Here is a 27,871-nt window from a genome sequence, read left to right as displayed (position 1 = left end):
GGTGACCTCGGACAAAGACCTTTAATAAGGACATGGGTTGAATCCCTGCTTGAAAGAATTCCAACCCCCTCCCCACCATCACGGCCATCTCTCCAACTCACAATCCCACGAGATTTGCGGAAAGGACGACCCAAAACCAATAAAAACATCATTAAACATCATTCGTATATAAACATCATGAAAAGTAAATAATGATCACGGCCAAAGTTCAAACGACGTTTAATCTCTACATAAGAGAATTCCACATAGCTATACGGTGTATACGCTAACAGATCGCTGTCTCCATCGATCTTGCCAAGGCCGTAACACCTATCGGCTCAAAATCCTTTTAACTGTTGATTTGGTAGTTTTTACAATGAAGAAAACACGTATCGGGAGTACATACGACATCGGGAGTACTAACTGCACGCGTCTTCAGTATCAAGCTTAAATCTCTCATGGCGGATCTGAAGAGTGGAATGCTTGGAGAAGTGGTGGGCTACTTCGGCATGAAGGAGGATCAGAAACGTGGACTCCCACACTGCCACATCCTGCTGATACTTGCTCCCGCATGACGTTATTTTCCCGGGTGCCGCACAAACGGCTGCACCGATCGAGATTTAACGGATGTTTATATAAATCGTTTAAGAGAAAAAAGGCCTTCAATTTCTGATATTTAGCCTTTTCATTTGGGCCTCCCAATTGAAGCCCCGGCCGTAGGGCGCGTACCGTTGCTCGTTGAATTAAATGTTACCTCTTCTGTTAAACATGGAACTCAACATTTAAATGTTTTTGAAAGAGGACATGGACATGGTAAGTACAAATAAAGTTACATGTTTCATCCATTTAAACCAAGTAAATTATAAAAAAGAAACTCAAGGTTACAACAAAAGTGTTAATTGACATCAATGATTCATCCTGGTAGTTGTCACATTCATCAACCTCATGCATTTCCTCATTGTCACGGATGACATGTGAAAATTTGGAGCATCCAGACCCACGACAATGGCCACAAGCTTGGGATCATTCCAGGTTGTTCTTCTGACAAGAGCATCTACCTGAGCTGCAGTCTGCCATACACTACACCTGTATATAATAATAGAAAATAGTGAACACTGTGCGGGTTATCGTGTTCTATGAACTCTCTAGTTCATGGTTGCATTTGTAATGTTCCTAGTTTTATTGGCTTGTTCCTGAACGTGCCATTTGCAGTATATTTGGTTAAATGAGTGACGAGAGTACAGCTGACATAGTCGTGCCTGAAAATATTGGCACTCTTGCACTTTTTAAAAATAATGAACCATTTCTTCCAGAAAATTGTTGAAATTAATCAATCTTTTGGTATCCACAGATGTATTTCTTTGGTTTGCAGTGGAACAAAAAAAAAGCTGGAAAAAATTACTAAACCTTAGCTTATTCCACACAGAAATCCTAAAATGGCCCGGACAATATTATTGGCACCTTTTAGAAGTTGTTAGAAATAATTAGATTTCAAGCAGGTGATTCTCCTTCACTTTGGAATTGAACTCACCTATGGTGAGTTGCAAGTGCCTGCAATATAAAAATCACTCATTCAGCCGTTTCAGTAGAGAAAAGGGGTCATTCTGCTGTTTTGTGTCACTGTGTACCGCAATGAGCATGGAGAAAAGAAAGAAAACCAGAGAATTGTCTGAGGAGGTCTGACAATATTGTAGCCAAGCATGAACAATCTCAAGGCTACAAGTACATCTCCAGAGACCTTGGTGTTCCTGTGTCCACCGTACACAATGTTATCAGGAAGTTTAAGGCCCATGGCACTGTAACCAACCTCCCTGGACGAGGCTGTAAGAGAGAACTTAATCGAAGATTGCAGCGAAGGATTGTTTGAATGGTGGAAAAAGCACCTCAATCAACTGTCAAACAGATTCAAGCTGACATTCAGACACGAGGTACGACAGTTTCAACTCGCACCATCCGTCGCCAACTCAATGAAAGGGGGTTCTAATGGTAGGAGACCCAGGAGGACCCCACTGCTGAGAAAGGGTTGAGATACTCCTCCACAGAGCATTGTCACAAGTGGTCAGGTCAGCACTGTGCAGTGAAGTGTGGCTACAGTCACAAGCTGGCAACCTGTTTTCATGATCTGCATCTCGCAATTCACAAATGACATTTGGTTTACATGGTTTCATGTGAAGGTCTTCTTTCATTGTGTGACGTAACGATGAATGCGAAACACTCAACTCTGCAGAACGTTTTCGTAATGATTTTTTCAGAGATCTGAGAACGGATTGTTGTAATAACCAGAGATACAACATTGTCTCAGAGCAGAGTTTAATCGTGATCGATCTCAGACAGCATCTAAAGGGAGAACCAGCAATCATAGTATTAGTATTACTACAGGTACATACAGATGATATCTATTCAAGCGAGCATGCAGCGCACAATGCAGAATCCTTACCATTCTACGGAAGCCCGGAGATGCTATAGAATTACATGGCACAGAACTACCTTCTGCGCTGAACGGCAGTCTCTTTATCGGAGCCGCGTAGTGGCAATGAGTAGAATAACACCAGGGTCGTAACTTAGATGACAATTTCACCACATTCTCCCCGCGTTTAAAACTTTACTAGCAGGCCATTGAACAGTAGGCACATATTGATAAACAGCAGATGGATATATAGAAATGCGAAGAATCGAAATACATCTGAAAGGATGTTACTGCCAGTCGAAACGCCCGGGGCGTCATCAATCCCAATTACGGGGTTACCGCAATTCAACCGCACACTCATCGTCTGGTTAGCAATCAGTTTCTAGATATATATATAGAGAAAGGAAAAATCCAAACAAGAAGATATTGAGCAAAGCAAGCAGTGCACACCCCGTGCGTCCCGGGAGAAGACGGAGAGCCCGTTGGCGGAACCTTCGGACTGGACCCATCAAATTCCCCGCTTGACTTGAGATGAAATGTCGCAGTAGTCTTACAGTGGGATAGCCGGGCACAGTAGCTAGGTCGGATAATTTGTACCTTAAAGAAGAACGAATCGTCATTGCGTGGACGCACGGCTCATTTACAGGAAACAGATCCAGGCCTCCACGTCGGCCTCTACCTGCTCTAAGGCTACAACGGATCATTCGTGATAACCAATCACTGGCAGCGATGAACAATCGCAACCGAACAAGCAGGAGCCGCATGCAGTGAAGGACCGTCCTCGGGTCCATGTTGTCATGGAACGATAGCGAAAAACAGGGGTACACATCGAGGGGGGGAGAGAGCAACGATATGAGCCATTCGGAGCCAATAGCTAATACCTCCCACGGCCATCTAACGCGAACCAAAGTCAGAGTATTCGTATTAGTAGACGCGCGGCCGCAGCCCGTCACGACCAGGCCTCGCTCGACACATACGACGAACGTCCTCACGCACGTTAAAGTCAAACGTCAAAGATATCGTACTCGCATAACATGGCGATTCATGAGAATCGCGGAGAATGTCGCCTACGGTGAGGCCCGCTCAGGCGGCCCACGTTGTCACATCCACAGCGAGGTCCCCCTCACCAGATCCCCACACCGGGCGATAAGTGAAGGCCCCACGAGGCCTCCGTTCGTCTCGAACACTCAGATGGGCATGACGCGTCCCATCCAGCAGCACAGCGCTCTGTGGATCGGTAATTACCTCGGACGGATCACGTACGACATGCGATGTCACGTGTAACCTAAATTGTCCTCCGGAACCAAAATTAGGGTTAAGGTTACCGGCGGAATAGAGGACGAACAGAGGCCACCCAGCTATACCGATCGGATCGGCTATACCGGATCGGCACAGCTATACCGATCGAATCGTCTGCGTTGGGCTCAGACCTAGCTGGATCGCTCCACGCGCTGACGACGAAGTGACGCACTGACACCTTGGAGTTCCGCATGACGCGTGACGCACCGTAGCCGTGGAGTTCCGCATGACGCACGACGCGAAGTGACGCTCTGACGCCGTGGAGTTCCGCACGACGCGAGGTGACGCACCGACACTGTGGACTCGCACGTGATGTCCTGGATGGATTCCCCCTATCGCCAAAACCGAGAGGATGTTCTCATCCTCATCCACCCCCTCCTCCGAGATCGCAGCTGCGCTAGCTCTGTGTACCGAAGTAGAGCGACCTTTGCTGTCTAGGTCAGAGGGAAAGTTATGCAGGCAACAACCGGACAAGGCATCTCGCAGTCTCGATCCCGGCGCAAATGACTTGTAAACAAGCCAAGAGCTCTGTTCAAGGGCGAATTGTCGGGTGGCGCCACCGTGTCCAGCACGGGAGGCAAGGGAGTCGGGCACCGCGCTCAGTGTTATCGTCTCCTGGGTCACCGTGTACCCCGAATGCACTATGGTTCTACCTGATAACGGTATGTGGCCTCGTAGATAGCTAGTCTGTACCCCGAATGCACTATGGTCCTAACTGATAATGGCATGTGGCCTCGTAGATAGTCTGGACCCCGAATGCTCAATGGTCCTAGCCGATAACGGTATGAGTCCTCGTTGATGGCTAGACGGCTCGGGCACGCAGCCTTTAGGAAGTGCCGCAAGTAACATTATCACACGCTTGTCTTGAGCTGGAGCGGTCAGTTGGAGTATGTCCGCAAACCGTGGAGTTACCAAGGTAGATGGAAACTCAGACAAACGAAACTCCGGTGATGGTGACGTCACCGCACTCGAGAAGCATGCAATTACGTTAATGACGCCTGAGGGCAAACGCGTGAATTGAGAAGGTCATCGCTCTGGGCCTTAAGACCCGCAGACTAGGACTGAACCGATGGTGCCGGGCACCGCATATGGGGTCCTCAATGTCGATCGGATCGGGCGTGTGCGGGGCGGGGTTGACGGCGAATTCCCCATCATCGGGTTCCCCGGGCTGAGCTCCAGCTGAGCGGTATCCCCACACGGAGCAAAATGACGCACCGAAACTATAGACTCGCTTCCATTTGGCAGCAGTACTCGAGCGTGCTCGAGATTGGGTACCGAATACGAACCTTGTCGAAGAGCAGGTCGTATTTACTTGGGCGAACCGCACGTTTGAGGAAAGCCGAAATGTTGAACTCGGCCTGTCGAACCAGCGCTGGGCACGCCGAGTCGAGTGGGCGAGCACGCTGGGCAGCGATAAATTGCACATCCTGAAATAGCGTCTCGTTTGATAGCTATCGGGGAGCGTTTGTCAGAAGTTAGATTCGGGAATAGCGTCAACAGTTCGGTAGCCATTCCCGCCAACACACGAGCAGAGAGGGTGGTGGTCCCACCGAACTTCATTTCCGGCTGCCCATGTCGATGGAGGAAATCGTGTCGAAAGGTGGGCAAGACCGTTAGGCGGTCATCCGTATACATCATGCTATCAATAACTAGCTTGATACGACATTCCCCTTTAGTGCCCGAGTGCCTGGGAGGCTAAGAAGATCCCGCACGATGTCCTCAGAATCGTCCTTCCGTGCCGTCAGATGAGGCTCACAGCCTGTCCGTTAATCGGTACAGATATGACTGCGCTGGACAAGCTGTGCATCCGTGCAGTGTCGGGTCCTCTAGGGATGCCAATCAAGCCTCAAGCGTTGAGGCGATCGCCGGCCTCGCAGAGTAGTGCCCGCGATGGGTGCAGCGCGTGGTTTGCGCATAGAAGGGATCCCGTCCAGCGGTGGTCGGGTACGCCGGCGGAGTGAGACGCGACAGACATGGGAGTCGTGAGCACACGCGTGGAAAATCACATCTCATGCCGGGCACGCAAATCAAGGAGGATTCTCTCAGACAAAGCCGTTAGTGTTTCCCGCAACCGAGGCAGTCACAGCTAGACTCGTACCTTCGGCTCCGAGCATGTCCGTTGACCCAACGGGGTTTCAGCTGCAGGACGTTTCCCAGTAGCATCGTTCTCCAGGCGTCTTGCCGGAGTTCGTCAAACCTGCTACGGCGTTCGGACCTCGGGAGAGCATTACGTGCGTAGTTCCTGAACGAAATGCTTGAGGGGTTCCAATGCATCCGGTCTCTTCGTGGCAGACTGGTAGCGAGGGTAGTTGGCGCTCCGTGTTTAGAGCTGGCTCGGCGGGTCCTCCGCTTGACGTTCTTCCCCAAGGAAGGGTAGTCGCAGGAGTGTGGCCATCATCTCGATTCAGAACGATGTCAGGAGAGGATCACGATTAATTGTTGTAATAACCAAAAATACAACATTGTCTCAGAGCAGAGTTTAATCGTGATCGATCTCAGACAGCATCTAAAGGGAGAACCAGCAATCATAGTATTAGTATTACTACAGGTACATACAGGTACATACAGATATCGATTCAAGCGAGCATGCAGCGTACAATGCAGAATCCTTACCATTCTTCAGAAGCCCAGAGATGCTATAGAATTACATGGCACAGAACTACCTTCTGCGCTGAACGGCAGTCTCTTTATAGGAGCTGCGTAGTGGCAATGAGTAGAATAACACCAGGGTCGTAACTTAGATGACAATTTCACCACAAGTTTGTTTTAATGTTTTGAATTCCCAAATCACGAATTATTGATCGTCCGCTGTGCTTGTTGTCGAGTACACTTGCAGTCTGAAAGGCCTGTTTCCTAAAGATGAAAATTTGATTTTGATGGTGCTGACTTTCCAAAATGATCCTTGAAGTCTTCTTGCACCTGTTCCATCGTCTTGTTTGTGTTTCACATCTGGTGGTACCACACCACTGCTACCAGCCTCTCATCCACTATCAATTGACTGGTGTCCGCCGTCTTGGTTTAATGTATTATTTGTATTATCTGTTAAAATGAAAACGGGATAAATATATGGTATAAACTGGGATAAAACTGGAATACTTGGTATAAAACGGTATAAATACAACTGGGACTGACACAATCTGTCAATTTCCCGACCCGGATCTCAGTCAACGGAGCATCTCCTCTTCGAGACTTGTTTATGATAAACTTCCCTGCAAATGTCTGCTGCTCTTCTTCTGCTCCAATTGGTTCTCCTGATCATTTGCTTGTTAAAGTGGATAGCTCTCTGGCCATTCTCAGAGAGCCTCTCAGCGTCGACGAGTCTGGCATTTCACTCAGGCCGACTGGCATGGTCTTCAAGCAGCCATCAATCATCTGGACTGGTCTGCCATCTCTACTGCCTCTGACATCAACTCTTCCTGGGAATTCTTCCAAAGTAAACAGCTCTCTCTCATGCACAGATTTATCCCATCTCATCTTCAGTTGTCATACCCTTCCTCCTGTCCATGGTACACTGAATCTTGTGGTGAGGCAGTTGCCCTGAAACAACTTGCCTTCGCCTCTTTGAAGGCTAATCCAACTGAAGGCAATCTCATTTCGTTTCACAAAGCTCGGAACAAGTGTGTATCTACCCTCAGGAGACCCAGGAAACACAATTTCTCTACTCTCAAGACTGAACTCTCAAATCTGTCTCCCTCCTCCAAATCCTGGTAGTGTCTGGTCAAATCTGTTTCTGGTGTTTGTGCCCCCTCCATCCCCTCCCTTACCTCAAACGGCTACACAGCTGACACCACACGTGACAAAGCCGAATGCCTCAACTCTGTTTGCCTCAAGATATTGTGTCCCAAACCCATCTCTCTCTGTACCCAGTCAAACCCAGCTGCTCCTGGACTCTGTGTCCTTCTCTCCTGACAAGGTGGAGAAGTTTCTGTCAATCCTCGACTCTGATTCTGCAACTGGACCAGACGGCATCAGACCACGGGTCCTAAAATCCTACACTGCCGCTCTATCTCGCCCTCTCTGTTTTCTTCACCCTCTCTTTTGCTCAAGGTCATCTGCCATCTGCTTGGAATTTAGCCAACATTACTGCTTTACACAGAAAAGGTGCAAAAATGGATCCCTGCAACTACAGATCAATCAGCCTGCTCCCAATAATCAGCAAGGTCATGGAATCCATCATCGCTTCTGACATCAAATCCTTCCTCTTCTCCAATGGCTTGATCTCGGATCATCAATTTGGATTCAGACCAGGTCATTCTACTCTGGATATGCTGCTTCTGCTGTCTCAACATTGAATGGAGGTCCTCAATGCCAAACAGGAAATCAGAGCTGTCTCCCTTAACATATCTCGTGACTTCGATACGGTCTGGCACCCCACCCTGCTCACCAAACTCTCTTTCTATGGTATCCATGGAACCTCCACTTATTGCTTGTAGACTTCCTCTCTGGTCGCAGTCAACGTGTGGCCCTGAATGGAAGTCTCTCATCTCCCCTTCCTGTTCAGGATGGAGTTCCTCAAGGCAGTGTTTTGGGCCCCATGCTTTTTCTGGTCTTAATTAATAATCTCCCCAACTCTCTATAAAATCTTATCTCTTTGCTGATGAGTCCACTCTCTGCCGCTTCATATCTCAACCCTCAGATCGGCAGGCAGCAGCCTCTTCACTCTCTGCAGACCTGGACAATATCTCAAACTGGTCAAACAAGTGGAACATGTCTTTCAATCCTGACAAATCTCACATTCTCACTTTGTCTCTTCGAAAAGACCGACTGGAAAACCCTCACATCTACTTTCTGAACAATCTTCTTGAAGAAGTTCTGTCACTCAAGCTTTTGGGTTTCTCTATCTGCCATGATCCTTCCTGGGAAAACCACCTTTCCGAGCTGGTTTCCAAAGCCAGTCACCGTCTGGGCATCCTCCATCGTGCAAAGTCCTTTCTGGGCACTTCTGAGCTCCTCACAACATGCAAAGCTTTCATCTGCAGCTCAATGGAATACTTCTCTCCCCTCTCGGCTGGTGCTCCTGCCTCACACCTAGCTCGTTTTCACACGGTTGAAACCAAAGCATTCAGAATCATTGGAATCTCTCGTGATGAAGCTGATTCTGAGGGCCTTTCACTCGCTCAATGCAGGCAGGTTGTTGGTCTTTCTGTCTTCTACCGACTCCTCTCCGGCCTTGCTCCCCCTGCTCTATCTGTTCTCTGCCCCCCAAATATTCCTGCAGGACCCACAAGATCCGCCAGCAACCCTCTTCTGGTGAAACTGCCAAAATCTGCATTCATTTATAGTTTGTGTCGTTACACGCCTCTGTGGTCTCATATCCGCATTTATGACTCTGCTCACCTTCACTCTTTCATTCCTCTTTTCTCCCGCCTCTGGAACAATCACCAACACTCTCTTCAATCCCACTCCTCCTTCCAGGTCTTTAAAACAGCTGTTCACCACCATCTTTTATCTTCCCCCATCCAAAACCTTGATATTTTCTACCCCCATTAAAACACCCCAAATCTGCAGCTTTCAATCCCCAACTTCTTTCCTGAAATTCCCAGTAGTGTTCATTTGCTTCATACCGTTTACCCCTCCCTCCTCCCCCAGCCCTTCCCCTTCCACAGATCTACTGACTGTTCTCCACTATTGTTGTGTTTGTGTGCTTCCCTTTCTCTCCCTCTCTTTCTCCTGCTCCCTTCATTTTATGTTGTATGTGTCTGTGCCCGTTTTCATGTTCAATGTGTTAGCTCTTACACGAGCCTCGACTCTGTATACAAAAAAAAAAAAAATCTTGGAAAAGCAGCTAAAACAGTGTCCTGTGACTTATGGCTCACCCTGTAGATGTCCTCTTGCAGGAGGTTACTATTATCCACCCGTTAGGTAATAATTGTTACTGAGCTAACTTGTGAACCAGTGATGGGATTTTGACCAAACTTGGTATAAGTACATGTTGTGCTGCAAAGATGATCCAATTAGACTTTGATGTCGAAGGTCAGAAGTCATGTTAGGTAAAAATGTGATACTTGAGAACAGCTAAAGGGATTTATATAAAACTTGGTACAAGTATATATAATGATGTAATAATGTGGGCGTTGGCATATCGGTCGACTTCGCGACGTTGAAGAGTGTTCTGGTTTTTTTTCTAACCTGTTTTAACCCTTTTGTTTTATTAATGTTAAATGTTTTCCAAGGTTCAATCTGACCTCTAACCTTTTGGTCGTCCTTCCCCTTTCCTGGCTCCTGGCAGATGCACTATGTGCTGGTGGTGTTCTGCTGCCTGATCTCCTGCGTAAGGAGGTGGAAGCTGTTCAGCACAAGCATCGCACCAAACATTACTGCCAGCTCTTACTGGAACACGTGCAGGGAAAAGCTAGTGCAGGATGTGACCACACATCTTGAGGCTCACACTTCTACGTTCAGTTATTTGCAGCCACCAAAGTTTTAAAATATAAAATGGTTTTCAATCTGGTTACATTTCTATATTAAAACATTTTAAAATGTGCACTGTTGCTCTGGTTTTGTTTTCAAGTTTAAAAATAGCATTTGTTTTAATAATCGCTGGCTTTACTACCTCTGCCACTGATGGTGGACGGAGATTATGTTTTCACTCCTGTTTGTCTGTGAGCAGGATAATTATCTCAAAATGTGGACAGGTTGTGTGTGTGACAATAACGACTTTATTACATTTTGGTGAAGATCCAAATATGGACACTATAATTTTATTTAAATTTTTTCAGTGATTCTTCACATTCCAGACATTGGACTAGTGGTATTTCAAAAAGTTGTGGATACATGATAAGCAAATTTCGTGATAGATAAGCAAATTTCGTGATAGTTGACAAGGATGAGCTGATTAGATATTGGTTGAGGTCCATATTCATATCCAGCCTATCAGTCAGTGGGATACAAAACATAAACTGTTTAGCCTGGCAGAGGTTTGCACTTTACAGAATCTTGTTCTAGTTCACAGAATGTTTTGCACATTTTTTGGGGGGTTATTTTGCAATTATTTGTGGGTGGGAATCTTTATTTTTTAAATCTCTTTATATTATTCACACCATTTATTGTCCATTGTTCAGAGAATAATCATTTTGTTCTGAACATTATTTATTTATTCTTCTTTAATTAATGGAAGAAATCCTAAGATTTCATGTCGCTTTACCTCGTACTATTCTTATTACCCTCGTCAAAGGAGAGGGTATTGCATTTGGGCCTGTATGTTTTTGTTTTTTTTGTCTGCACAGAATGTGATGATGTAGGCCACAAAGCCACCTAGTGGTAGCAAGTAGTACACGTTCCCTTTTTTTCAGCCATTACCTCTGCAAAGTACACTCTGGGGCAAAAAAATTCGTCGTCGGTTTTTCAACATTTTTTTGTCATAACTATTTTGCCAAAAAACCAAAACTCCAGAACATGCAGAAATAACTACAAATCAGTATGGAATAGAATAGCTTTATTTAGCTATTTATTTAAATTAGCTTTATTTATTTTATTTATTTATTTATTTAAATTATGCCCTTAGCTTTATTTAAATAATCCAGTCTTTTGGTCAAACTTTCACAAAGCTTCTTGCACCAAAAAATTTCAATATTCCCCCTTTCATGTTTAACCGCTTCCAAAAGTTGATCAGAATTTGCAAATTTCCTTCCAATAAGTTTGTGCTGGCTAGAGGCCCAAATTTTCTTTACTAGTATAAAGCCCGTCAAATATGGAACGGATTGGAACTGTTTTTGACGGTACAGCGGCGTGATCATGCCACAGTCTGAAGTCTGGGTCATCTTGATTGGTCATCAGGTTGGAGGTTGGTCATCACCAGAGAATCTTGTTTCTCACAGTCTGAGAGTCCTTTAGGTGCTTTTTTGCAAACTCCAAGCAGGCTTTCATGTGTCTTTCACTTAGGAGAGGCTTCCGTCTGGCCACTCTGCCATAAAGCCCAGATCGGTGGAGTGTTGCAGTGATGGTTGTCCTTCTGGAAGTTTCTCCCATCTCCACACAGGATCTCTGGAGCTCAGCCAGAGTGACCATCGGGTTCTTGGTCACCTCTTACCAAGGCACCTTCTCCCCCGATTGCTCAGTTTGGCCGGGCGGCCAGCTTTAGGAAGAGTCCTGGTTGTTCCAAACTTATTCCATTTAAGAATTACTAGGGCATGCCCGTACTATATATAAGCTAGGACGTGCCCGTACGTGGGTGCCCGTTCCTTGCCAAAAAAAAAAAAAAAAAAATTTGTGTAGGGGTGTGTGTGTGTAAACATCCTAGGGCGTGCCCGTACGTGGGTGCAAAAAAACATGCGTGCAAACAACAACAACAAAAAAAAACTTTGAAACCACGTGGCAGTAACGACCACAGAACCCCCCCCCCCCTCTATTTACATGAATGGTTTGGTCCATTCGCAACGACCACAGAACCCCCCCCCCCCCTCTATTTACATGCAATGGTTTGGTCCATTCGCAACGCCAAAGCGAACGGCGAACGGCTAAATCGCCATAGCTCGGTAAGTACTTGTCCGATTAATTTCAAACCTTGAAAAGGCACATCCTCGGGTCCCCAGCAATATACCTGGCAAGTTTAAAGTATATCGGACCTGTGGTTGTCGAGAAACAGCGGTCACAGACAAACATACAAACACACATACACACATACACACATACACACATACACACAGAGATTAATGGAATTATAGATAGACTAGGGCATGCCCGTACTATATATAAGCTAGGACGTGCCCGTACGTGGGTGCCCGTTCCTTGCCAAAAAAAAAAAAAAAAAAAAATTTGTGTAGGGGTGTGTGTGTGTAAACATCCTAGGGCGTGCCCGTACGTGGGTGCAAAAAAACATGCGTGCAAACAACAACAACAAAAAAAAACTTTGAAACCACGTGGCAGTAACGACCACAGAACCCCCCCCCCCCCTCTATTTACATGAATGGTTTGGTCCATTCGCAACGACCACAGAACCCCCCCCCCTCTATTTACATGAAATGGTTTGGTCCAAAGCGAACGGCTTGCGGTGTTTGGTAAAGAAATCGCCATAGCTCGGTAACTACTTGTCCGATTAATTTCAAACCTTGAAAAGGCACATCCTCGGGTCCCCAGCAATATACCTGGCAAGTTTCAAGTATATCGGACCGGTAGTTGTCGAGAAACAGCGGTCACAGACAAACATACACACATACACACATACAAACACACATACACACATACACACAGAGATTAATGGAATTATAGATAGATTATGGAGGCCACTGTGCTCTTGGGAACCTTCAATGCAGCAGAATTTTTTTGTCAGCTTCCCCAAATCTGTGCCTCGACACAATCCTGTCTCTGAGCTCTGCAGGCAGTTCCTTCGACCTAATGGCTTGGTTTTTGCTCTGATATGCGTTGTCAGCTGTGAGACCTTATATAGACAGGTGTGTGCCTTTCCAAATCATGTCCAATCAATTGAATTCACCACAGGTGGACTCCAATCAAGGTGTAGAAACATCTCAAAGATGGTCAAGAGAAATGGGAGGCACCTGAGCTAAATTTCAAGTGTCATAGCAAAGGGTATGAATACTTATGTAAATGTGATATTTCAGTTTTTTCTTTTTAATAAATTTGCAAAACTTGCTAAAATCCTGTTTTCTTTGTCATTATGGGGTATTGAGTGCAGATTGATGAGGGAAAAAATGAATTTAAACGATTTCAGCATAAGGCTACAACATAACAAAATGTGAAAAAAGTGAAGGGGCTGCATACTGTCGCGCAGCCGCCTCTGATTAAAATCAGGCGGTCACGGAAGCCGATCATGAAGGCCTTAGCCCCTGAGGTGAAAACTCAATGGCGGACTCCAAAAACAAAAGCTACACCAAAGGGCGCGGGATGGAGGGGGCAAGAGCCCTGCAGCCTTACCTATTAAATCAATCGCACAGAAACTGCGTTCAGATATATATACAGAAAATAATACAAGGGTTTATTGCAAGGATGGTGGGACAGGAAAAGCACGCACCGGTAATAATTATCCTAATCGGGACGTTCCCACAGACAGATTTCAGAAACGAGACACAGGAATGGATGAAAGGAAAAGAAAACGTTCGTTATATTGTGAAATGTGGTGCGTCCTTATCTGTCCGTCGTCTGGTATTGTCTGCCATCCAACACGGCTCCGTTCGGCCCTGATGCACCCACGAGGTCCCTCGCTCCAGCACCGAGCACCGCTCCAAGCACCATGCAGATGGCGAGCCAACGACCACCAGGGACCTCCCAAGACCAAGCAGGGAAGCACAGAGAGCACAAGACAGCCAGGGAGGGACGTGTGCAAGAGAGTTCGAGCTGCCAGAGGAAGCTGTGCAAGCAACAAGAAAACGTGCTGCGCAAGACTTGCAAGACCGCACTGCTGAAATGCAAGAGCCGCAAGAGAGAAAATGTCATTTGGCGCGCCCCTATATAGACTTGCGTGAGGTGACGTCAGCCTTGGCGCGCCACCCAATCATTGCCCTCCACCGAATCACAGGCCTGTGGCGTGGTAATAGCTCATGCTACTGGAGGTGGCTAGGCCTGTGGCGTGGTAATAGCTCGTGCTACTCGAGGTGGCTCGGCCTGCCGGAGGTGTAGCTGGCGGCGGCCATCATCGGCGGTGTCCTGGCCTGGTTTTCTTGCCTGTTCCTTCCGAAGTCACTGTCAGGGAAGGGAATTATTTAATGTTGTACTAAGGGCCTGTCTAAGTGTCTAATGAGTGCATTGCCATAAGGGACAAAGGTTTGACTACCAGGTTTGACGCACAGGGGTTTATCTTTAATCCCTAACTATCTAATACTCGAACATCCTGGTATGTTCACAAGCAGACATCTTAACCCGCCAAACCGGACTACACAACTTATTACAAGGTAGATTCCCTATCGCGACAGTCGAAGCATGTTACCTATTCAGATCTACCTGGCTCTAGATATTGCTCTACCCTACCGACATAACAATACTTTCTGAATGCACTGTATATGTTGTACAGAAATACTAGGCTTCAGAAGATCACATGTAAGCTCTTGCAAACAGTTTATTTTGCATTTCCAGCCACCAAACATTACATGGTAATCATCATCATCATCATCAAAATGAAAATAACTTGACTTTTCATCAAAATAAATGAATTAATTTCATCAAAATAAATGAACATAATCATGGAAATGATTAGTATCATCAATTGCAGAAGAATAATTAATAACGATCAAGTTCATACACATCATCAGCATCATCCTACACAACCGTGTCCTCTCCCTCCTCAGATGGCTGATTGTCACATGTCTTTAGTTCGCAGAGCTTGGAGCACCTGAGGTTATTCATCAAGTAGGTGCACCCAGGTGGTCAGCATGACTTGGAACAGTCACAAGAAAGGAGTTCTATTATAGCTTCTGGAGCTGGTGAACTGTCTAACCAGTCAACTTTAAGTTTCTCCTTGCCATCATGTTCTTCATATTTCCAACCATGACCGTTTAGTGATGGGATGTTAGGTCTGGCTTCAAGGCTCCTACCCCATATGGCAGTTTGGTAATTTGCTCGAAGGATGTGCTTGTGGAGGCCATCCGCACAAGGTGGCAACTGGTGAGGATCGACTTGGCCATTTTTGCTGGTGAACAAGTGATAACGCAGCTCATTTACATTCTTCACACTGGACTTGGTAGCATATAGTCGGCAGGTAAAAGCCTCTCAACCTCTCAAGGAGTGACGGAGATACTGTCCAGTCTTTTCCGATCTCTGTGGACATGCACTGAAGTTCTGAGTTTTTCTTCAACATGTTCAAGGAAGCAATCTTGCCACGTCCAGTTAGTGTCCTGACACTGTGACATCCAGTACTGAACGCATGCATTCCTATTAATGCTTTGCAGAAAGACGATCCCAGCACAGATGCGATTATTTTTATGTCCATGTAATGTGACTTTGCCTGGGATCCATATTTCAGATACAGTGTTGCACTGATGTCTTCCGTAAATGCCAGTAGGAGCAGAAACACATCAGTGTCATCAGCTACGAGTACAATAGACTGTAAGCCTTGAACTGCTGCATGTGCCACATGTAAAATGAGTCGCGTATCTGCCTCTTCTTGTGAAGAGCAGAGCCCTGGGACCAGAACACTTCCTTCGTGTGTGATTTTGAAGCAGTTCTCTCCAAAGATTATATAGAGAACCTTTCCTCTTCGTTGTTCTGTGTATTTTGGCTGCTTCCATTTTTGTACAAGAGATTCAATGAGATTGGTTTTGTTTGGAGTTGCTGAGAGAAATTTCTTCCACTGGATTACTGGCTGCTTTGCTGTGATGGTTGTTCAACTGTATAGATCCAGTGTTTGATTGGCTGGCTTCTCTTTCCACTTCTTTGATGGAATTCTCTCTGTACGTGTAAACGGTAATATCAATACAAGAAGACTGAGAAGCTTCGTTGACGGCCTTTGAGAGTATGAGAGAGGCGATGTCACCAAACGTCTTGTACTCACTTTTTGTCTTGTGCACAAGTGCCATTCCATCAATGAGATACGCCGACTTTGGTTGTATGAATTCCACGGTGAGATGTTTTTCCTGAGTTCTTTGGCGAGAGCTGATTTGTTGGTTTTCCTTGGTATGCCATCTGCAGTGGCTAGGGACCATGGAAGTGGACCCAAGGGATGCTTCAGAACCTCTCGCAAGTCAAGCTGTCTTGTCTATGCCATCACTAACATATTGCCAAACAATTTGCTAGTTGATTGTACAATGATTTCCTTTCCACTGCCAGACTTTAATCTTGTTGTTTCGTTTACATCAGTGAAGGTTTTAAGCTTCAGCTTTGGAAGCCGGTCATAAAAATTCACTCTAGGAGGATCACTTCCAAGACGGTCTTCCTTGAAGGCATTGTATGCTGTCAGGCCATGCGCCTTTGCTGTTAAAAGATCTGTGGTAACAGGCTCTGGGGCTACAGTAGCATTACTTATGTTGATGAGGTCTTGTGATTCTGTGAAGGGATTTGCGAGATCACTGATGGTGTCCACTAGTGATGAAACAGCTCATTCATCCTTTGAAATACATGATTGTTGCAACTCAGCATGTTGTAGATCAGTGTGATTCATGGAAAGAATGTCTCTTAAAAGCCTGACATAGCTGCTTTTATACTCTGCAGTGAGATAGTAACGAAGACTGCCCTCGTATTCAGGCTGAATCTACAAGTTTCTCCAGGGGTCTTGGTGTCTTTGTTGACGGTCTCCTCAATTGTTTGGTCAACAGGTATCCTGCCAAAGGTGTTTTTGGGTCCAATCTGTACAGAAAACATTCCTTCCATAAACCGCTCATATACACAGCTGGATGCCTCTTTGGCAACTGAGACATTTCTGCATAGTAAGCTGTCAGGTAGCAAGCGTAGTTGGTTTTATCATAGGCAAAACACCAAGGAATACTGTTACGGTATTTAGAACCTTCACTTTGTAAAATAATAATTCTTGTAAATATCCCCCTTTGTAAAGGTTGCACCCTAGTTAGGCCATGTACAACATGTAGGACACCATAGATTCTTCTTTAGTTATTTCATTAGTCTATGTTTCAGTTAAGGATCTGTTTCCAATACTTTGACTCTGCATTGTATGAATCAAATAAGATAGGCCCCTTCAATTATCCCCAATCTCTCGCTCTCTCCAAAGTGCCAGTAGCCGTATTGCAGCGTTCGCTGCCTTTTTGGTTTGTTTGCTGGCCCCAAGCCGCCATTACGCACGCGGTCAGAGTGGGAGAAAAAGGGAGGAGGGGCCAGGAACCTAGGCGTGGCCCCATCAACGCATCACGAGGGGAGGTAACAATGAACCCTCGTGACCAATCCGGGCCGAGGCGTGTGCACCGGTAGGCGGAGCAAAGCAGACGCGGCTTGATACGCGAGGCTGGCAATAAAAGCGCGAGCGCGAAGCCTTTTTACGGGAGAGGATTCGGGAGATGAAGCAGAGAGCAGATGCGGGGGAGATCGGCAGATGCGAGAGAACAGTGCAGAGGCGGCGAACATAAGAACATTGCGCAGAGGATCGTTTGGGACGATCGTTGTCAATACGAACTGCCGTGGTTTTGAGAGCGTTCGGCACGCTGTACGTACGCGCATTCCAGCCCCTCGTGTTTGTAAGGTCCGGTCATGCGCCAAAGACGTCAAGCTGCCAGCCGTCCTTCACCTGCGGACACGGAGCCGAGGCCATCCCCTCGCCTGGAACCATCTGCCTGGACCTTCCTGCCCTACCAGCTACCTTTCGTGTGAGTCTGTTTGTATTGTCATGGGCGTGTTATATAAGAGTGTCTAAGGTTGCCCTATGTCCTTTTGTTTCCTCTTCTTGTATATTCCCTTCTTTCGTTTCCTCTTTTAGATAGTAATAAATCATATTTGTTCTTCCTTTACCCTTCTTATTCTTTGGCTTCCTCTCGTCCGATCGTCATAGTCTTTTCCCCATTGAGTACCTGTGGCACGATTAGAACCGCTCAGAATCGGGTTAGTTTTATTGCTAACAGCTCGAGCCTCGGATTGCTAAACCGCTCGGCAATCTTCCATCTGTCCGTGGCTCGAGCAGAAGTATCGTCCTGCTTTGCGGAGAGGTTGGCGAAGGTATCTGGGACTCCATTGACCAGTCACCCTGGTCAACCTCAGCCCCTGCAAAGGAGCGAGATATCTTCTAGGACTGGAGACGGCCAGCTTAACAAGACAAGGGGATTAACCCCCCCTTGCTAACGGGAGTGCCGTACTCTGAGATCTGTAACAATACATTCACGAATGCATTCCATTATCAAGCCAGTTTCCTTCCCTCGATGCATGGATCAAGCCAAGTAAAACACTCACCATGTCGACATAGCTCATCCAGTATTCAGACAATGGACCGTTGTTGTGTCTCAATTCATCAAGATAGCTCAATAAGTGATGCAGCAGTGTCTTTACCTGCTCATTTCCAGGATTTCTTCAGAAGTTTTCTGTGTGATATCATCATGCAGATCACGTACCACTTCTAGTCCTGCTTCCAAGGATGCCAATAGATTGGGACAATTATCCTGCATCCATGAAATGAACTGTTTCCAAGCCAGGTGAAGCAGTGCTTCATAAATGTACTTGTGGGTTCTTGCTGCCCTGTTACAATGACGACCTTCCATCACACTGGAAACCGAGCCATCAGCAACAACGCCTGCTTCGATAACAATGTTTATAAGACCACCATCTTGGAATCTTTTACCAATGACTGTGAGGAAGCTTAGAATGGTGTGGAATGTTCCCATTCTCAATATCACATTCTCGTATTTCTCAGCATGTTTCCGAGTGATCTCAGCAGCCTTTGCAAACAGTGCTTGATCAAATACAAGAACAATCTCAAGGCTGAGCTGGTTTCTGACACTGACTGACTGGTTGAGTATTTCATACACAGCAGACATGTTTGTGGCTGGTGCATTGATTGTTGGACGATATACTATGTTGTCCTGTGAGACCTGTATGTTCCCCCTGGTTAAAATGTTGAATCCAGTCAACTTTCAAAGTTGAATCCAGTCAAAGTACTTACTTTTTCCACATGCGAAATTTGCATTTATGTTTATTTAAATTTTACAATGGACTACAAAATGTAAATGTTCCATGATATTTGTTATATTATATCACCTTTATCTATCAATATTGTTGAAATGAAGATCAAATAGCTGGATGTTGAAATATGTTGAAAAAGTCAAAACTTTACATGGGGTGTACTTACTTTTTCACATGACTGTATGTGCTTTTTGGTCGAGTCTTTAATTGCAGACACCTCATGAGCATGCACATATGTTACAAGAAGACGAGTCAGCTCAGTTAGTGGGACAATCCGTGGAGACTGAAACAAATCTTGTCTTGTGTGTTGAAAGAGTTGGTCATATGATGTGGCTTCAGCTAACTTGTATCGAGCATCAGTATCACTTTCCGCTGTGTCTTCTTTATGAGCTGGGTTCAGCATGTCTTTGGTATTGGTCTAGAGCCTGTAGCACGATTTCTGGTACCAAGCCTCAGCAACAACCAGTTCTCTTGTTGCCACAGCAAGAATACGTGTGTCCTGTCTCTGCATAGCGATGTTGCGAATTGTAGCATCAGCTTGAAGCTCGACACACGTTGACAGTGGTTCTCTTGTTCGTGTTCCTTTAATGTACTTTGAAGTTTTCCCAGGTGGACAGAATTTGCAAACTTTTATCCATCACAGTTGAGTTTGAAGGATGTTGACTGACACAAACATATTCGCGTTTTCTCAACTTCATCTTTTTTTATTGCTTCAAGTTTATCTAAGTCCCGTTTCATAGTGAAGAGCTTCCGACATTTCAGATGATAATGTACTTGTGGTACCTGCCCTTCTTGCGCATTTTCTGCAATTTCCAGCAAAGGACGATGCTGTCATAACCTAGCAGCTCTTAGGAGGGAATTCCAGGATTCCAGATCCCTCTACAAAGTGAGACCAGTATGTGGATCCTCACCAGTCATGTGAATAATGCAAATCGTTTCCGTGTTGTCCATTTTTGAATTGACCTAAAATAAATAAAATGGCATTAGAAATAATCACAGCAATTTCTGAAGTGTCAAAAACAATAAAGAAGTCAGGAATCCTGCAAGGAAAATATATATTGGTGAGAAATGTATATTTTATTTTCTATATTTTAGAAATTAATAAAATAGCATTTGGAGGTACCAGCAGGGTGTAAGCTTTCATTTGGTACCTTATTTATATGTATATTATATTCAGTCATCACATATATGACCAGAATCTTTGGAGTGTAAATGACTTACAAGGACATTGTACTAGACATCGAACTGATAGAGATTTATTTGAACAACAAATTTTGAAATGAAAGCGACTCATTTGAAACTGCTACCAGGCATAAATGGTATCCTGACACACAGAGCTATCAAATTATACCAATGACCCTTGACCACCCAGTTGGTACCGATTGACCCCTCCACCTGACGGACTTGTAGAACAAACCACCAAACTACTCATTTTTTTCATGTAACATAAATATCATTTACATTTGGCTTGTAAAAAGCATGTGGTTTGCCTTTTTAGTGTAAATTAGTACAAACTTTGCAATAAAAACAAGAATGCACACAGAAACAGTCGAGCGCATACTTCTGCCAGGCTGAACATTTTATGTTTTGTATCCCACTGATAGGCCGGATCTGGATGACCAAACTCATTATTTAAAGAAAAAAGATGAAAAACATGTAAAAAAAAAAGTCTTATTTTGTCGTGTCCTGGATTCGGACCTGAACCAAAATCTAATCTGTTTGTTCTTGTCACCGAACCAACTCATCCACCAAGTTTCGTCATAACTAGTCCACAACGTTTTGAGATATCATGTTACCGTATTTTCCGGTGTATCAACCGCGGTTTTTTTTACCGACGGGAAACCCCTAAAAAAGGGGGTGCGGTTGATACACAGTAACAGAAAAATTTGTGCATTGAAAAACTGTCATATCAACGGGACGTAATCTTTATATTACTTTGGGGTTGCGGAGATACAATGATGAATGATCGTCAATTACATTACTAAGGTAGGTTCAACGCCGATTACTGCTGCCAGTCAAAATACAAGAAAGTTTGAAGTTTGTGATATTTGATTTTTCTATGCGTGTTTGTGAAAATGTGTACTTTCACTAGTCCTCTTTGAATGACAGGTCACATAGTGAATAGAGTGTGCTAAATAAAGACAGGATTAAGTCACAAAACAAAAGCGTCAACATGGTAAACAGGATGTTTTGCATGGGACATTATGACACCTATTGTCTAACCAACGCTGCGGTATTACCTATTGAAGTCGGCTTTGATGCCGCCGCATGTATAAAACATGCGGCGGCATGGGCTGGGCGAATGTATAAAACAGAGAGGTCAACGGGGAGTTTCACCATTTGTTCTATCCTGTCCAAGCTATCAAGACCAAGATTCACCATTCGCTTCTATCCTGACCAAGGCCAAGCTTCACCATTCGCTTCTATCCTGACCAAGACCACGAGATGGATGGTCGAAAATCTGATTTTTTATTTATTTTTTTTGAAGTCGAAAATCGGGGGTGCAGTTGATACACCGGTGCGGTTGATACACCGGAAAATACACCGATCTTGCAATGGTGAACAATCACTTAAACAGTTATTGTAACCGAATACAAATTTAGATCTTCACCAAAATCGAATCGATTCGTCATTGTCGCATGGCCAACCTGTCCACCAGGTTTAGTCCGAATCTGTCCAGAACTTTTTGAGATATCCTGCTATATATCGGTTTTAGCCCCATCTATCTTTCAATGGTGAAGAATCACTTAAAAAATTATCTGACCGGATCCAGATTCAAATTTTCACTAAAATCGAATCGATTCGTCCTGATCACATACACAACCTTTCCACCAAATTTTGGCCGAATTTGTCCACAACTTTTTGAGATATCCTGTTCACAAACAAACGCACAAACAGATGCATAGCACGATACTTGTGAAATACCTAAAACAAGTTGTTGACCTTTAGACTATGTTCACCTTTTGGCCGATGTTGACCTCAAAAATAATTGTTGGTTGAATTAAATGACCTGATATGCAAATCCTCTTCAACTTTCAAGTCGATCGGATGAAAATTGAGTACTTTAGAAATTTGACAAAGTTCTTGACCTTTGGACTATGTTGACCTTTTGACCTCAAAATGAATAGGATTCTTCCTTATGACCAACTCCACCATTTGGGGACGTTTCGTAAAGATCGGTTTAAAATTGTGACCTGCAGGTGATTGATATACAAACAGACAGATTAACGCCCAAGACCGACCAATATACTTTCGTAAGTAACAAACAGACAGACAGGGCTGAAAACATAACCTCTACCGACCTTCAGTGGCGGAGGTAATAAAAAAAACCATGCTTGTGTGGTTTTCAGAAAGTGTCAGGTCCGGGTTCTAATCCCGGTGTAATCTGATGGATGCTGTCATCCTGCTCAGTGTCAACAGGGGGAACTCCAAGCATGGTCGACATACTTGGAATTATGGTGAAGATCCAGCCACGTGAAAAAGTAAGTACACCCCCATGGAAAGTTTTGACTTTTTCAACATATTTCAACATACAGCTGTTTGATCTTCATTTCAAGAATATTGATAGATAAAGGTGATATAATATAACAAATATTATGAAACATTTACATTTTGTCGTCCATTGTATAATTTAAATAAACATAAATGCAAATTTTGCATGTGGTAAAAGTAAGTACACCCCGACATTTATCACTACTTCAAATACCTAAAATTAGAATCAGGTGCACCAGCTCAGGTGCAAATGATTAGAACATCGTTAGAGAGGATCTTGGAGGAACCTGTCTTATTTAAACCTCAGACATTTAGTTTGGTTTGCTCTTTGTTGTTGAAGTGTGCAGCGTCACCATGCACAGATCAAAAGAGCTCTCTGAGGCCTTCAGAAAGAAGGTTATAGATGCCTCCGAGTCTGGAAAGAGATTTAAAAAGATCTCCAAACAATTTGAAATCAATCATTCGACTGTCCGGAAGATCATCTACAAGTGGAGAAGATTCCAAACAACTGCCAACTTGTTCAAGCCAGGCCGCCCCAGCAAGTTCAGCCCGGGAGCAGACCGCAAGATGCTGGAAGAAGTCTCTAAGAACCCCCAGAATGTCATCACGGGACGTACAGGTAGCTCTTGCCACTGTTGATGTGAAAGTGCATGAGTCTACCATTAGAAAGAGGCTGCACAAATTTGATCTACATGGGAGGTGTGCCAGGAGGAAACCTTTGCTGTCCAGAAAGAACATCAGGGCAAGAGTAAAGTTTGCCAATGAACACCTGGGCAAAGACCAGCACTTCTGAAACAATGTGCTCTGGACAGATGAGTCAAAGGTGGAGCTATTTGTCCACAGTACCAGAAGACATGTTTGGCAAAATCCAAAGACAGCATTTGACCACAACAACCTGATACCAACTGTAAAGCATGGTGGTGGAAATATTATGGTTTGGGGCAGTTTTGCTGCATCAGGGCCTGGGCAGCTCACCATCATGGAATCCACTATGAATTCTTCATTGTACTAGAGGGTGCTTGAGGATAATGTGAGGCCATCTGTCGGAAAGTTGAAGCTCAACTGAAGGTGGACCTTGCAACATGACAATGACCCTAAACATACCAGTAAATCCACCAAGGAATGGCTGAAAAGAAAGAAATGGAGGGTTCTGGAATGGCCAAGTCAAAGCCCGGATCTAAATCCCATCGAGATGTTGTGGGGGGATTTTAAACGAGCTGTGCATGCAAGAAACCCCTCAAACATTGCACAGCTGAAAGAATTCTGCATGGAGGAGTGAGTAGTGTATATATGTTGCTTCTTGGACACTCTCATTTTCCCATTGACTTACATGTTAATTTTCCTCTTAACCTCATTGCCCATTAACACCTCTATTTCTCCCACCCTCATCTTTATGAACCTTTTGTCTATAGTACCTATCCTTAATGTTGTTCATTAGACCACTCAAACACTACAAATATTTGTTTTCCCTTATAGACCTATAATCCTTCTTCTACATATCATCTGGCAGATTATCTTTGACCCACTCAAACATCGACCCATTCACTTACATGTTAATTTTCCTCTCACCTCTTTACGAACCTTTTAGCCTTTTGACACCTATCCTTAATGTTGTTCATTAGACCACTCAAACAATGATTCCCCCTTGGTCTTATGGTACTCTTACTATCAATGATCCCGAGTAGACCACTCAAACATCGATCCTACAAATATTTGTTTATGCGTGGGAAATAATTTAATTCTCCTACAACTCTCTTCACCATCTAATATATTATGAAAGAAGAGGTTTGAGTTTGGTTCTTTTTCAAGATATTTTAACTGAGCTGAGATAACATGGTAAACCTCCCTCAATGTTCTTGTTTGAGCGCCTCCAGTGCCACATACCATTTTTAAATTAAAGTATATCTTTTCCTGACAACCATCAAAGTTTTCCGTCCACTTAAATATATTTCCATCTTTTTTACCCAATTCACAGGTATTTAAATTAATTCTCTTATTTGTTTTGTAAATTTTTTTACCAGTTGTCTTTTCAATTATACCTATTTGATATTTTTCACATTCGTTATGTTTACCATTTATATACCAAGGTTGATTACACCTCCACTCTTTAGTCTGGTTGGTACTTGGTTCTATCATTTATATAATAGTAAAAAGGCGGCGGTAGCCCGTTAAAATCCCTAAACCTCCCCCCACCCCCCTTTTTTAACTTATCACTTATATACTTATATAACCATTAGGGAGACTATCAATTCCATTTTCTAAAATAAACCTCTTATCATCAAAAGCCCCAAATGCTTTCTTATTCACCTCTTCTGAATATAATTTATGTTTATAACTTCTTATTCCATTAATCTTTCTAAACTCTTCTTTCTTTGTTGTTAAACAGTTATAATAATCCTTAAAGTTTATTGTTTCTTTAATAACATTTTTCTTTACACCTTTTAACTTCTTATCAGTCTTTTCAACGTTATTCACAATGTATTTATAAGCATAAGCCTTTGACCTCAATCCCACAAATTCACTCATGACATTTCCTCCTAATTCATCCTTAAACTTTCCAATCACCTTCTTATTTTTAGAAGAGAACAACTCACTCTCTGGACTGTAATTACTAGTGTCATAGATATTAATGTCCTTTTTCATGTCTGAATAAACATCATCAGTATTAATTTGCAAAATAAAACTATCTGTATCTATATAAAGTAGATTAACATCATTTTGATATTTCTTCCTCAAGTTATTATAAAAGTAATCATACATTAATGACTTTGATAAATCAAGAATTGATGTTCCAATATAAATAGGTTTGTCCATTTCAAGACTCTCTTTAATCAAATGGATCGCACAAAAGTTCTCAGTAAAGACCTCAGCTCTAGTAAAACTCGGTCTATTAATTAATTTTGATGCTTGTTTCCAAGATGTTGATAGTCTGATATTTTGTCTTTTTCTCACATTTTCCATGGTCTTACCAAAGACCGCATTATTCATCAATTTATAAAAGTCTTTCTCAAAATCTGTTTTTGACTCTGTTCTTCTTTGTGTATTAAAATCAATGTACCCCTTTAACCAATGACTTTGATTGAACTTTAGAACCCTATGGATCTGCTCTACTCTTAGACCGTTTGATAAATATTGTCGCAAATTTATTTGGTGTAGAACATAATTTTTCTTGTTATATAATGTAGTAAGTAATTTTTCTGTTCATTCACCTATATTAAATGATTGTTGATAATCACTTAACCACTCCTTCTTTGGACTTTCCTTTTCACAAGCAAATGGGAGATCTTTGTGTAGGTTATGAAGTTCCTCTGGATATTTCAAATCGACCTCAAAATAATAACCAACCTTTGAATCATCCAATTCTTTTTGTGTCGAGATACATACATCTTGTAAAACCTTTTTGTAATCTTTTTCCTTTACCCATCTAAGTTTTCCATAAGGAAGAGCCTGAGACATTGCCCAGCCATACAGGTTGTTCACATCATAATACATCAAGTAGGAGCTCTCTACCGATGGATCATAATTTGGAATGTACTTGTTATTTGCTTTAGCATATCTCTTTGAACAGACTTGTGAAATTCCTCCTCTCTTTGCCTTTTCAATCATCAAAAGCATATCAACATCGGTTATCAAATCCAAAGCTTGTTTTGTCATTTTCAACATCGCGCTCCAAGCCAATCCAGGAGCAGTGTAATAGTGAGCAGGATCCAATCCATATCCAGAATGACAGATTGTTCTGAAAGCCTCAAACACATCAGCCAACAAAAGCACATCAGTTTTGAGGTACAAATCGTGATACTCACCAAGATTCTTAATGTTATATTTTTTCCAAACATTTTGTGCGTGTACATAATCTTTATCAGATATATGACTATTATTTAATTTATTATAGAAATTTTCTTTTAAAGGAAGTTGTGTTTCATTGAATCTCTCAAATGAGTCCATATAGTCATAGGGGTAAATTCCCTTTTGTGTTCGTAAATCTTTATCTGAAAAATACTCTGAAAGACATGGAAACTCTTTTAGATTTTGAACCAAGTTAGCCAATGGACTTGTCATGAATTTAAATGTATCAAGAAATCTGATATGAGTAATAGGAGATGTGTGAATTGTTTTTGTGAATGAAATGTATTTCTGATCTGTGTTTGGAATTGCCGAGATACTTCCAGAAGTCTTTGAGAGTTCCTTGATAAATAGATGTGTATCATAATGAGCGTTGTTATGAAGAAAAACAGGAATGAAAGAGGAGAGTTGATAATTAATATTACAACTTTGATGAGCCAGACCTCTATATTTACCAGTGAGATGACAATGGTCTCTAACCTTTAGACCTTTACCAATTTTCTCCTCACAAATATGACAGACATTGTTTTTTATAAATTCCCTTTTTTCTTTACTTGTTAAGGACATTGGTTTATTGGTTTCTCTCATTATCTTGGTTAATCGAACACAGTCTTTTTCTAGTCGTTCACAAACTCCTCTGGGGTATTTGAGCCTCTATACATCTCTAACTTGTTATATTCATCACCAACGGATGATTTGATATAATAACAAAAACCACAAGGAGTATGTTTTTGATATTTATTTGTGTATGATTCTTTTGGATCTGGAGAAGCAGTATCAATTTTTTCTAAAATACTTTCAAAATCAGCATATATAACAAATGGATGTTTTATTGTTTTCTTTTCATCTTTGAATGTGATCTTTGAGCCTTTTTTAGGCATGTTGATTACTGTTGATTTATGTTCACCACAATAATTTGAATGTTTATCTAATCTTTCTTGTGTGTGGAAGAAGTTAAGACAACTCATACAAATATATATTTTATTTGTTCTTTTACATACTTGTGGTTTTATTAATTTTGTAATATCTTTGATGTATGTGTAATGTGAATTTTCATATTAAAATATAGAAGATTAATATGAGTTTGTTTACAATTGTCAGAAAGCTTTAAAACATGAATGTTGTTTGTTTCTGTTAAACCATAAACATTAACTGATAAATTATTCATCTTTTCAAATTTTGGAATATCATTTAAAGCCATAGGAAACTTTAGATCTTTCGTATTTAATGTATTCTCATATTTTTCATAATGAGATACTCTTTCATCATGAAAATGTGGAGGATGTAAGTGTGCTAGAATAGACCAGAGAAAACATTTATTGTCTTTATTTTTGATATTGATAACTGCTT

General features: G+C 43.0%; 1 protein-coding gene across 11 annotated transcripts in view; it reads left to right on the top strand.

Annotated features, from left to right (window-relative positions):
• DNAAF5 (dynein axonemal assembly factor 5) overlaps positions 1-10,169 on the top strand; it is a 74,228-nt gene extending 64,059 nt beyond the window's left edge. For all 11 annotated transcript variants that reach the window (XM_068110522.2, XM_078774240.1, XM_068110521.2 and 8 more), the window contains one exon: positions 9,915-10,169. In XM_068110522.2, the coding sequence (XP_067966623.1) occupies positions 9,915-10,066 (152 nt within the window). In that variant the 3' untranslated portion in view covers positions 10,067-10,169. The remainder of the gene's footprint in view (positions 1-9,914) is intronic.
• The last annotated feature ends 17,702 nt before the right edge of the window (positions 10,170-27,871 follow it).

This window comes from Myxine glutinosa, chromosome 3 (genome assembly GCF_964187855.1).
Source record: "Myxine glutinosa chromosome 3, kmMyxGlut1.1, whole genome shotgun sequence".
Lineage (NCBI taxonomy): Eukaryota > Metazoa > Chordata > Myxini > Myxiniformes > Myxinidae > Myxine > Myxine glutinosa.
The sequence above is the reverse complement of the archived record's forward strand: the minus strand, read 5'-3'. Positions and strand labels throughout refer to the sequence as shown.